Source organism: Pseudoliparis swirei, chromosome 17, assembly GCF_029220125.1.
Source record: "Pseudoliparis swirei isolate HS2019 ecotype Mariana Trench chromosome 17, NWPU_hadal_v1, whole genome shotgun sequence".
Classification (NCBI taxonomy): Eukaryota; Metazoa; Chordata; class Actinopteri; order Perciformes; family Liparidae; genus Pseudoliparis; species Pseudoliparis swirei.
Genome location: NC_079404.1, coordinates 10,571,208 through 10,584,648, shown reverse-complemented (window position 1 = coordinate 10,584,648; position 13,441 = coordinate 10,571,208). Strand labels below are relative to the sequence as shown.

The window sequence follows — 13,441 nt, the reverse complement described above, 5'->3', positions numbered from 1 at the left end:
GCTGTTTGTTAAATCTATGGCCGAGTTGATTGGACTGGGCTCAGCGCAACCCAGTTCTTGTGCACAGTGAATTGTGCAAAGTGCAGAACCAGAACACACAAAGTCATCCAATATCATAAGAAATGGGAGGAGTAGGTTTCTCCTCACTCTCAGACAAGTCTTTAATAAAATATATTACAGTCAACTTTGCTCACCTGTACTTTATGTATGGCAACTGATGCCCATGCTAAATTAGCTGTGGCAACCTGGAAAAGAAAGTAAATATTAGCTCCAAAGAAATGCTCGTTTTTTATTTTTTATTTTAAACATCATTAAAATCAACATAAGTATCTGTTCTGCACACCAGGCGGTCTCATACTCCTAAAAGTGTTACATAGATATTTTTAAGTGAAAAACGGGCCACGTAACCGGCTGTATTTCGCTCACTCATATTTGATTAATTTACAAAAATGCTGGAAGATGTTTTGTTGTAAAGTTTTGAATTTCAAGTGTGAATTTTCAAAGTGTATTCCCTGTGACTATACTTACTTCAGCAGCCTGTATTTCTAATAATTGTCTTGCTCATGCACGTATTTCATGAGCAACTAACAGAAAGTGCTTGGAGACAACAATGGAGAACTACTCAGTATTTACACAATCACCTAAACCCCAGAAATCTAATAGAGATCTTAAACAGATCCAGATTAAGGTGAATGCCAGGCTAACTGCTCCAGGATCCAACTCTTGGTGTGTTTTGTCTGGGTCAGACTGACCTCCTGGTGGCTAAGGTTGAAGGGCTCTTTGCCCCACTGCCGATGCAGCTCCAGGATGGCAATGAGGTCCCCGATGGCAGTGATGATGGGAAGGCACAGGACAGAGTTAACATGGATCCCTGAGTCCTGCCCTGTGCCGTCGGGGAAGCGCTCGTCCTGCAAAACACAGACCGGTGAAGGTCATTATCACCTGAAGTGCAAATGACTTCAGCAAAGGAGGTCAGTGTAGCTGCTGCATCAACTAATGTAGTTGAAGATGCAAATGTTAGGGTTTTGTTGTATAGCTTGAAGGTGCTGAGCACAGGGAACCAGGTGGTGATGAGAAAGGAGCATTAACGAGGACATATAGCATGACATCACAGTCATGAAATGTTAGATTCCTATGATGAGTGTGCTGGATACAGAAAAACAGCCTCACCCCCATGATGTCCTCTATGAGCAGTGTTGTGTGAGTCTTGGCAACATGAGCGGCAACGGTTGTCCCAAATGCGATGGGGCCAGAGGGGATGAGGCTTGGAGGGCCGTCCTTGGCCCCCGTTGGATTGAACAAACATAAACTCTAATGAGAAGCATAGACGAGGACAGAGAGGTAAACAGAAATGGTGAAAAGGAAATGTAAATTACAGAACCACATCATCATTAGTGTATACAATGTATTTACCACATGTCCTCTGCACTTACATTGTTGCATTCTCCCAAGAAGTAAAGTTCAAATCCATCAGCTTTTGTTGCTGTAGCAATAAGAGAAACACAGGTCAGGTCAGACAGTCCATTAATAACTGACATTAGCTGTTAGTGTGTTAAGTTCTCTATTATAGATGTGTCCAACAATAAATGGCAGGCATAACTGAGAGTAAAAGCATAGAAAGGGACAAAGCAGCCCAAATACAACTAATAACAATCTATTAGCAATGTCCCACATAACGACAAGGGCACTCTGACCGAGGGCTTTGACTGCCATCCAGTTCATCTCATTCCCAGTCCTCCTTTCCAGTCCCATTTCACACAGATATATAGATCATATTATCAAACAATGTCACAACAGGGAGACTGGAGGAGCATCAGTGAACACGCTGATGATCAGGAAGTTAATGAGTCGCGTCATTTGGGTGAAATTAATCCTTCAATTTATTTAGAACATGCAACATATTATATTGTGTGACTTTGAACTCAAATGTTAACAAACTATCAAACTAACCAACGATCATTTATAAAGACATGGGTACATTTCCCTATTTTGATTTAGTTTGCCCAGCTGAATGGGAAGAAAAACTGGGGCTATTTCTTTACAAATAATATCTGCTGCTCACTTTATATATATATTTCTTTTCCTTGGGGCAGAATAGGTTGAGGTTCACTATTGCGGGAAATTCAGTGTCATTCAATGTCAGAAAAGTACAGAAAATTGACTGAGTGTCACATAAGTGATCGATCCCTGTGTCATAGGGAGATGTTTGACGTCTACCTGTTTTGATGATGCTGCACAACTCATAGAGCAGGAGTTTGTTGTCTCCTCCAGTGTCCAGGCGCTGCTCCATGTAGCTGTTGAGTTCAAACACCACGCCCTGCACATTTGTGTCCTGGTACTGGTGGACACAAGGCACACACAAATTGCAACTTCACAATTTTGCATAAACACTGAGTTTACGGTAAATGAAAAAAATGCAGCAAGACGTACGACACCCGGTCTAATGCAGCTAGCCACGAACTCCAATGGGAGGATTTGATTTTTTTCAAGGAAAGAGGATTATCTTCTTGCCATTCACAAAGACACAGCCATTCATCCCAACATTACCCAGCACCCCACCCTTACACTCCCCTTCACTGCTGCATTCGAGGCCCAGGGATCACCCCCAGAGTCCCGAGAGGAGGCCACCGGTGCCCCACAGCTCTGATTAAAGCCCTGGCAAGCTCTGCTGCTCAGCCTCAGCTTAAAAGTATGGTTATGTAAGAGGCAGACCTTCTGCCTTGTACGGGGCCAGAGAGCCATCTATTTCTGCGCCTGCAGAGAGGGTGAGGGCAGGACGGCGGGGAGAGTGGCGTACTAGAAAGTCTCCCCTACGGGACGCCTTCTATCCTCCCACATCCTGTTTGCACAGACGTATTTATGGATGACGCACTGAGAGGTCGCGTGCCCCTCGTCTCCCCCCCCCCCCAGCTCCAGGGCCCTGCTGTGGGCACTGACATCAGGCCTCTTAGGGGCATGTAGGTGTCAAGATGACAGAGGTGTGAACATTCACTTCCTTCCGCTGTGTCACACATGACGCGTGTACAATGCAGCAAGGATTCATGTTGTTTCCTATTATTTTTATGAATCATCTGTTTGATGCTGACCTGAAAGCTCTCAGAGCCTGGCCGTCAACTCTAATGTTAATATCACAAGCATCACTATTGTGCTGCATCCTAGCGAATCATTCACAGGTATGAATTTGTAAACTACGCCATTATTTTAATTATGAGACAACATCACTGTTCTATAGAAAGTAAGCACATGGACTAACAGAACTGTTGTCAAAGAGCATAGTAGCATCTGCATCTTGAGTACACCAGCAGCATATGTTTGGTGTGAGTGAATGACAGCAGTCTGTTCAGCCATAGTTTCTATTCTTGAATACAAACTCAATCATTTACTTTGGTTAGCTTTAGGGATGAGTGAGCACATAACATAAAATAGTATCTACTGTGTTGGAAGCTATGAGGAGAAGCTGCATGTGCCTCGTCATATAAATATGTGCACTTGAACAAAATGAAACTAACACCTACCCTGCTGACTTCTTTATTTGATGTGTCATCTGGAAAGAAAAAGATCACAATGTTAAAATACAGCTTGAAACAACATAAAAACATTCATTCAAAATCAATAAAATGCATCCTTGCAGTTTTTAATACACTCAGGAATGTTGCCACTGCTTGGTCTTGTATGATCAGTAGCTTATGTTGGCCAATGTGAGCATACTTTTAATATTAATCGCAGCCTAACTGAGTCTGTAGACCTTAGGACTCTTCTTACTGTTGTTACACTATGTTCATATACAACATAAACACATGTTGTAGTAGTTATGCTTAAACTATAATTGGTTCGGGAAAAAGATTTGATTCAAGTGTTGTTTGTGTTAATAACCCGGTCCAACTGTCCGTTAAGAAACTCCCTCCTCTCTCACAGCCCTTTCCAATGTGCCATGGAGCAAAACACTTCATTCAGTCCGTGTAAGTATGCAAATATTCAGGCAGTCATTGCTGAAAAAGGGCACGCCGGCCCAACAAGCAACATTGTCTGCATTAAAAAGCTGAAAAGCAACACAGAAATCTGACCCGTCTGTTGGAAAGTTGGCTTCACAGAGTCACGGCAGCGAAAGCAACAGAAAAGCCAAACCAGTCCTCAAGAAGATGATAAAAGAAGATAGAAGTATATGAAGCATTAAAATGCATGATGCATACATTATGGATGAATACTTTAACTGTCTTTGATAGTGTGGAGACGCACGCTTGAATGATGTTCCTTTTAAAACAGCATTAAGAGAGTTATTAATCTAACTGGACAAGTGTAACATGTTGTGGCCTCAAGTGCAAATTCCTGGTGTGATTTCAGGCTGTTGGAGAGACAGGAGACGTATAGCTATTGTCTTTGGACACTGACGTATGTGATAATAATGAAAGCCTCAGCCAGTCCCAACAGTTTCTGGATTTATAGTCTGGGAGTGCTACTTGGGAAGAAACTAAAACCATTCACACAGCTACAAGCGCTTCTTCATTACACACGGGGTCAACAGCACACAAGAACAGTAACCGCTCTGATCTCTTTGGTAACGCTCCATGTGATCAAACCATGCAAAAAGATGAGTAATCTTTTAGAAACATCTACTGAAGTGCTGACTTGAGCTGGCCCTCTGTTGAAACAAACCAACAAAGATGTGAAGGAAGAAATTACAGCCAGCTACATTGTTTGTTGTTTTAAACATTCCTCCTCCATGCGATGAGTTTCCTAACTTAGCCCTGAGAGCTATTTTAGAGCGGACCCCCAGCCGGCCGTGACGTCAATCACAGGACAGAGAGCTAAACTTGAAAAGACTTCAAACCCCTTTGAAAAAAGGAGCAGAACACACAGAACCTTTCTTTTTTCATGACTTGATGAGGACAACATATTCCGATATGAACGCCTCTGACGGACACATTTTACAAACACAGTAGGTCTGTTAGAAACCTGCCAGAGGTAGTAGTCTATGTTCTCTGCACACTAGAGCAGAGGTCACCGACTGAGAATGTTGCAAACCTTTTTTGAGAAAACAACCGAATCGTACTCTTCCCTTCATTTGATAAATGCACTGAATGTAACAGGAGCCTTGTACAGTGAATATGAACAACTGGTAATTACAGTTGCCACATTTTGCTTACTTTAATTGCTTATCTTTGATGTAGAAATGTGATGAGGTGTGATGTAATGTGGTATATGATGTGTACATAGTACAGTACGTACGTATGGTGTATATAATGTATGTATATACAATGTTAATAATGATTTGGATCTAAAGATGAAAAGACCTAACAGGAAATGTACTTCTCACTCCTTTTACCAGATGATTTAATGTATAATATTCTGCATGTTGTGTCTATGGTGTGTTCGATAGCAACATGTACATTTGCCCCTGTAACCAAAAGCTATGTGTGCATTACACCATTGTTTCCCCCTCCATGACCCGAACTCTCAGCTCTCACCAGACTCTCCAAAACCAAATGCAAGTAGACAGAAACAGAAACAACCCGGTTGATAGGAGATGCACCTGCAGAAATGGCAAATATATAACATGCTGGTACTACAACAGAGATGTGTCCTTGTATGTTGTAAAGCCGGTTGATGGAGGCGGCCATATTAGGGCTGTTGCTTCTCCCCACTGCCACTTAACATGACTGTGAGGTGTTGCAGTGTCAATGACTTCAGCAACACTGATGCTGTAATCTTATCAGTACATTAATGTGGTGATGACACGAGCATATCATGACATCTTGAAAATAAAATGTTGATGTAATGCATACAAGTGGAACATAATCCATTGCACTGATCATTGTCTTTGAATTTGTTTAATGTTGCATTAATTTCCCAAAATATTATAATAGCAATATTTCAATCATATCACCAAGTCCTACATACGAGCCTTAGGTATTTTAGGATATGTGGGTTACCCCCACATGTTAAGGACCCTCCTGGAGGACTGATTTGTGGTGTTGCAGGTACAACTACAGTCTGGCAAACTATCTCTGAAGGCTTTTCATGTGTCGCGGTCGTAGTGGAACCACAGGGTGAGCACTGAGCAATGTGTACGCACATTAAAGAGGTCTAAGGAGCCCAAAGGTAATAGGAAGCGTTTGCACTTGTAGGCTATATGCTCTGTTAGGTAAGATGCAGAATCTTCCTGTGCCTAGGAATCACAGAAATACAAAAGCAAATTTAAAACTGTTGAACCAGTTGCCTGGTTCGACCAGTTCCAGCCGTTTTGTTAAAGTATAAGCATGCAGGGCCTTGCACGCACTTAGCAGGTGCAGGTCCAGCATGACTCTCCTGGTTTCCTAGAAACCAGAAAATTGCTGGAATACACTGTATTGTATGTTTGGCTATACTCTGGTTGAAAGAATGTGTGTGGACTGTACAATAAACTCCAAATACCTAAAATGGACAGTATTGTCTGTCCAGTTTTGCAACAATAACATCTTAGTTTCATCAGGTGTGTGTCAGGAGACTTAAACCTTATAACACAGCTTCCCCTGGGGCCGAGAGGCAATGTATATGTACAGGTGTGTGTGTGTGTGCATGTCTGTGTGGTTTATCACCATACGATGTGGTCAGCCACGAGCACAGGGACACAGACCAGCAGCCTGTTCTAATGCCATCCCATATTTTCAGGAATCTACTGTTGCTTTTAGTAAACACAGGAGGACAGAGCCGACATGTTCCTAGAAAATATACTGCCAGCTCAGTTAGCAGTGAACACTAAACACGACTCTCCTGAAAGCAGCGGAGGCTGAACAGACGTTGTCTTGTAACTTTATCACTCCATTGAAACGGTTTCTGAACCGGAAATGTCTAAATGTTGGACAGGCGTGCAACACTAGGATGTGCGTGTTTAAGCTGACATGTATCAGTAGTAGACGTGTAGATAGAAATAAATACTGAAAGTTGGACAGTTAATGATTAATCTGATTCATTATCATTTGTGGCGTAATCGTGCAGTCGTAAAAAAAAAAGGTCTCTCTGAGTATTTTTGGAAACCACAGTGAAAGAAAAAAGACGCCTGACTTAAAAGGTGCTAAATACGAGATTGGGAGCATTTCAATTGACTCCCAACAGCAGAACGGTGGCCGTGAGCTAGCCAGCGGGGCACACTCACGTGCACTAACATGCAACTTCATTCTCTGCTCAGGTGGACATTATTATATCTAGAGCAAATTTGTGTTTTGCTGCTATATTAATGCTCCGAATATCAAATGTAGCACCTTGAACTCTGAAAGTGTGTCCCTCAGTTCACATAAGCACAAAGGTCTCTTGTTTGATGAGACATGGTGAGAAACTATTTGGAAAAGCACCCAGAACACATCAGCAGCCCGGCTGAGGCCTTCCAGTCCCTCTGCTTAGTCCTCCACTTGTTATGCTCATCTGCACTCAGGTCACTCTTTAAACAGAGATCTCAATGAGAATTCAGAAAACAGGTAGTTGTTGTAAAAGTGTCAACAATTATCAACAACTTTTAGAAAGATACGTCTGGCGAAACATTATGGAGAATGTGTTTTAAACTGAGGGCTGTGCCGAAGGCCCCTTCCTCCCTCCTGATGTAAAGCCCTGCAGGTGAGACAGCTCTTATCACAGAGGAGGGGTTGTGAGGTTCTGCTACACAAGCACATATTTGTCTGCATGCGACTGCCGTCCAAACACATCTGAGAAACGGCATCAGCTGCTGAACAACGTTCTCTATTCACAATGAGACGGGGACCGTCATGTCAGGGGTATTCATCTTGTGATTGATGTTCAGATTGGTGCTGATTCATCACTTACGGTATTTATTAATCCAAACATGACAGATTTAGTCTGTTTGCAGCCTATCAAATGTGATTATGTTCTACTTTCCCTGTTTCATATTATTTAAAACATTGAAATATTTGTATAGGGCTTCTGAACTAAACCTCCTCATTCACAAATGTAGGTAATGAGGAGATATATGATGAGTACATTAAACACAACATATAAACACTGTACATCCACAAAGGATGGAAGGAAAGAATGTAGGTGTGTGCATCGTTTGAATTATACCAACAATTTCAAACTTTAACGCACTTCATCCAGCCTTCATTCACAGCTTTGCATGAGCAGACTATTCAGAGCTGAAAAGCCTGGCCCAGTCTGACGAACAGATACAGGAGATGTTCACTGTGTGTGCATGTGTGTGTGTGTGTGTGCGTGCTAGTGAGTAGCGAGGGACCTCTAGATGGGATCAGCACACGGTTTGGGAATTATTAATTACACAATAACAGCTTGTGGCGTAAAGTAAACATTGCCAGTGGGACATTGGTCAAGAGAGGTGTAATGTCAAATGACATCAGTGGGGATTTGTGACTCCGTCACTGCGAGCTAATCACTCGACAAAATTCAGACTGTTTTCTGTCCTGGCTCCTCAGTGGTGGAACGAGCTCCCCACTGACACCAGGACAGCAGAAAGTCTCTACATCTTCCACCGGAAACTAAAAAAAAATATTTTTTCCGACTATACCTTGAATAAAAACAGATTAGCGCTTCAGTGGCACTTGAATGACACTTAGTCATGGTATTACTCATGGTAATACGCATGGTAGTACGCATGGTAGTACTCATTGTGGTACTCATGGTATTAAATATGGTATAACTCATCATAGTACTCATGGTATTACTTATGGTAGTACTCATGGTTGAGATGGTAGTACTCATGGTATTACTTATGGTATAACTCATGGTAGTACTTATGGTATTACTTGTACGCATGGTAGTACTCATTGTGGTACTCATGGTATTACATAAGGTATAACTCATCGTAGTACTCATGGTATTACTTATGGTATTACTCATGGTAGAGATGGTAGTACTCATGGTATTACTTATGGTATTACTCATGGTAGAGATGGTAGTACTCATGGTATTACTTATGGTATAACTCATGGTAGTACTTATGGGATTACTTGTACTCATGGTAGTACTCATGGTAGTAACACAGCCTTTGGACAAACACACACTACATACACTCGGGTCTATGCATACAAACAAACTGATTTATGTTATCCAATGTAGCCCATCACATGATAAGTGAGAACGGGACAGGCTGCAGGGACTGCTTCCAGGAAGCTGTGGCTATCTCAGTGACGATCACATGATGACAGGTCCTGCTGCTGCTGCTGCTGCACACATAACGACGATAAGATCAATCGGATCTCTAAAAAGGGTCACTGCGAACAATTGACTTTAAAATCCATCTTTATCAACTTTTATCAGCACATATACATACAGAGGAGAGGTCCAGCTTGATTAAAACAAGCAGGGAAATGTGTCAAATAAATCTATCAGCCATAATATCAACATAACGATCGTTTAGCCAGTGGGACGAACCAGAAATTAAACAAGGCCTGTTGACACTGAAAGGCTCCAGAGCGGTGCCCGAGTGTCCACCAACTGAGGAAGTGGACTTGTGGAGTGATATTACTAATGTGAGGTTAAGATCCACCAAGAGAAAGACATGCAACATAATGAGATTCACTCAGAGTGGGGTCCCTTCTGGTGTAGCTCAAGAGCCCAACTGCACGGAGCTAGTGGCTGAGTATCGTTACTGCATTCTGTTAAGTAATCAAACAACTTGGTTAAGACCAACTCAGCAGCCCTTCACCACGGATACAAATATTGTTTACTCCACAAGTGCTGTCTTTTTAAGTATGAGTTATTTGTAAATGTAACCGTTCATGTGCTTTTTAACATTTTTTGATTGAAGAGCAATTTAAAGCTGACTCATATCATAACTGAAAATGGCAAAAAAAACACAGAGGTATAAGCCGATGGTCTTTTGCATGTCTGCGCTGCGGTGAGGTTTCGTGAATCCGCGTTTTTCTTTCACATGGGCGTCACCTGCTCTGACCTACTCTATGGGTGAAATGAGTTCCTAGTTGGCGCCGTAAAGAATGATTAACATGAGGGCCTCCATTTTGTACTTGTCAACCTGAAAACACACACACACACACACATGCAGTATACAGGAACACACACACAGTATACAGGAAACTGTTTCAAATGCAGGCTCCGACTTGAGAAATCTCTGTCTCTGCATGGCAGCAATAAAAGCAACTGTTTGTACACATCATATAAAACAACAGCTCCGAAATGTGACAAAATCTGTCGTCCGCCAGCTTCCCACTCCACTTCAACACACACACACCCTGAGCCAGCGCAACCCTCCCCCGCCCCCTCCTCACCACCATCATCCCTTCCCCTCCCCTGGGCCCCCTTCAGCCGGCTGCATGTCTCTGGAGGTCGCCTCTGACGTCAGCAGCTCGACTGGGCAGAGTGCCAGCCCTGTGGGCCCTTGATGGATGCAGATGGTCTGAGAAACAGTCCACTGTGTGTGTGTGTGTGTGTGTGTGTGTGTGTGTAGCGTACAGAACAGACTTAACTCGGCCCGCTCAAACACATCTAATGACCCGTAAACACCCGACAGGCTCGTTCCCTTTGCCTTTCTTCTGTCTATCACACACACTGATGATTAAAGGACACACATGTGAAGATGAGTGGTTTGTACTGCATATGGCCGCGATGATAAATACAACCCGCAGAGGCACACGCAGGTTATTCCTGGGTCTTGAAGAAAAAAAGGTTTTCGATTTTCAGCGCAATAAAAGCAAACGACTGACGTGGCTGCATCCTGTCTTTGTGGTTGACGAGACGGGAACTCATCAGATTATGGAGCTAAAAAGTAAATGCATTTAACCCAAGCAAAATATCCCTGAAATGACAACTCTTCGTCGATATCCTGGAATCCGCTGATCCAATCATTATGTCACAGTGATCCAGAGAGCCGCAGCATGTGTGTGTTTCCATGTTTGTCCCCTCTGTGTGTGTGTGTGTGTGTGTGTGTGTGTGTGTGTATGTGTGTATACCTGCAGGCCTGCTGCTGGTCTTCCTCTTCAGCCATCTGTCCAACGTCTCTGCACTCACGCTCTCCAACACAAAGTCATCCAGCATCTGCGGGTGAAGCGAAAGGTAGGCCTTCACTTTCTCATCTGTCAAGCCTGAAAATCACAGGAATAGAAACGTATTTTAGCTCAAACACAACACAGTTTTATTCATGACTAATCAACGTGTAAAACATTACAATATATATATATTTATATATTCTGGGAGACTTTGCACAAAATAATGAAAAATGCTAGAGAAGCGTGGACGAGAGAAACACAAGATATAAGAGGATGGAAACGTCATATGACATGCTGCCAAAGGCCCACAGTGTTCCAGACATTCGCCCAAACAAAAGGCACAGACTAGAAACAGCCGAAGGTCATACTTTTCTCGCAGCAGCGCGTATGTTCCAGCTAAAGCTGTCGGATGGCCGGGCTAGTTCGATTATGTTTACTGTAAATCTGTGTCTCCAGGGATAGAAGCCCCCAACAGAGGCAGCTGGATAAAGGAGGACTCGATTGTGCTTAATAGGCAATTAGGTTCTTGAGAGCTCGCTAAGTGCTGCTGTTTACTGTATTTGTTGTCAAAAAAGCCATTTGCCAGACCATCGTTGAGGGAAAGTTGTTTTTAATACAGCCGCTGGCATCTGAGAGGCCGTCGTGATGCACTGGCAAACCATCATGTTTAGGTCACTCGTACAAATGGGGGGTGCTTCTAAAACAAAGACTCTAAAGTCAGCCGTGAGACATCATCACACCATGAGACTGCAAACTCAATGCTGGCATGAAATGCAACTGAATACATTTACATTTTAAGGTATGGCACACAGTAATTATATCTGTTAGCAGATAAGGCCGTGGTTCAGACATCACAGATCGTTTTTTGTTTTTCCCCCCACAAAATGTCTGGTTATCAGCAGTATCTGTGGAGCCCCCCTTCAAGTGTGAAGCACAGGAGGACACACAGCTGGACGGCAGGTGTTCTGCAGTCACACAACCTACAACATACACACAGCATGGACATATTCCTCAGTGGAGTGTGTTTGTCTAAAATCCAGTATGATATCAGGGTAATTAATGGCTGCAGACTGTGTGGCACAGACCTGACTGTTGTGCCACATGACAAAATAAAACCAGATGCAGGAGATAGAAGCATCCACTTCAGCTGCAGGTAACTCTTGTATGTATTTAGAATGTTTTTTTAAACTTGCACTTAAGGAAAAGCAATTCATTGTATTTTTATTCTAGTAAACATTCTGAGCATCCACCTACGACCTATTCGCCTTGAACACATAATTTGATCTTCAGCTACGATGCATCATCTGGTCAGTGTGTGTGTGTAAATATGTATGTGTGTTTGTGTGTGTGTGTGTGTGTGTGTGTGTATATATGTGTGTGTAGGTCGAGCAGGCTTGCGGTTGCAGGCAAATAAGGCAAACAGAGGTGGGGGTAAGTTTGAGGGGTGGAGGACGCTGCGGTCTGACGCTGTCCAGACACGAGACACAGATCTTCAGGAACGGAACGCCTCACGAGACTCCTGGCCAGCTCTGACGCACATCGGCAGAATATGGCTTAATAAATCAGAGAAACTTAAGGGGGGGTGGGTGGAGCTGCAAGGAACTGAAAGACACACAGAGAGGAGTAAAATGGAAGCGCTGCAAAATACCCTCACGACTTTGTTCTATTTGAAACAAGGTAGCCTACTGTGATTAGTGACATTATAAAATATGAAAAATAAAACACAAGGAGGCTGTATCAATTTATGAAGACAGGTTTTGTGTCGAAAATTATTTAGCTATCATATGTGTGCACATGAACAGAAAAAGTAAAATGTCCTATTTCTATGGGGCAAAAACAAATGGCAGTGCTTAGAATTTGACTGTGTGCATATACAGGACTGTCTCAGAAAATTAGAATATTGTGATGAAGTTCTTTATTTTCTGTAATGCAATTAAAAAAACAAAAATGTCATGCATTCTGGATTCATTACAAATCAACTGAAATATTGCAAGCCTTTTATTCTGATTTATTGCTGATTATGGCTTACAGCTTAAGAAAACTCAAATATCCTATCTCTAAATATTAGAATATCATGAAAAAGTATACTAGTAGGGTATTAAACAAATCACTTGAATTGTCTAATTAACTCGAAACACCTGCAAGGGTTTCCTGAGCCTTGACAAACACTCAGCTGTTATAAATCTTTTTTTTAACTTGGTCTGAGGAAATATTACAATTTTATGAGATAGGATTTTAGAGTTTTCTTAAGCTGTAAGCCATAATCAGCAATATTAAAAGAATAAAAGGCTTGCAATATTTCAGTTGATTTGTAATGAATCCAGAATGCATGACATTTTTGTTTTTTTAATTGCATTACAGAAAATAAAGAACTTTATCACAATATTCTAATTTTCTGAGACAGTCCTGTATATGGTTGCTATAATGGTGTCCTGGGTACATCCCTGTGCTTAAAATTACCAGCTTGCACGAAAGAATGAGCAATGGCCCTCTAGAGC

At 42.3% G+C, this 13,441-nt stretch overlaps 1 protein-coding gene across 1 annotated transcript in view; it reads right to left on the bottom strand.

Moving 5' to 3' along the window:
- The window catches only part of pde10a (phosphodiesterase 10A), a 31,094-nt gene that overhangs the window by 10,807 nt on the left and 6,846 nt on the right, over positions 1-13,441 (bottom strand). Inside the window, exons 2-8 of the mRNA XM_056435448.1 lie at positions 10,908-11,039; positions 3,516-3,544; positions 2,218-2,338; positions 1,434-1,483; positions 1,171-1,311; positions 753-908; positions 195-245 (exon numbers count right to left, since the gene is read on the bottom strand). Coding sequence (XP_056291423.1) covers positions 195-245; positions 753-908; positions 1,171-1,311; positions 1,434-1,483; positions 2,218-2,338; positions 3,516-3,544; positions 10,908-11,039 — 680 coding nt within the window. The remainder of the gene's footprint in view (positions 1-194; positions 246-752; positions 909-1,170; positions 1,312-1,433; positions 1,484-2,217; positions 2,339-3,515; positions 3,545-10,907; positions 11,040-13,441) is intronic.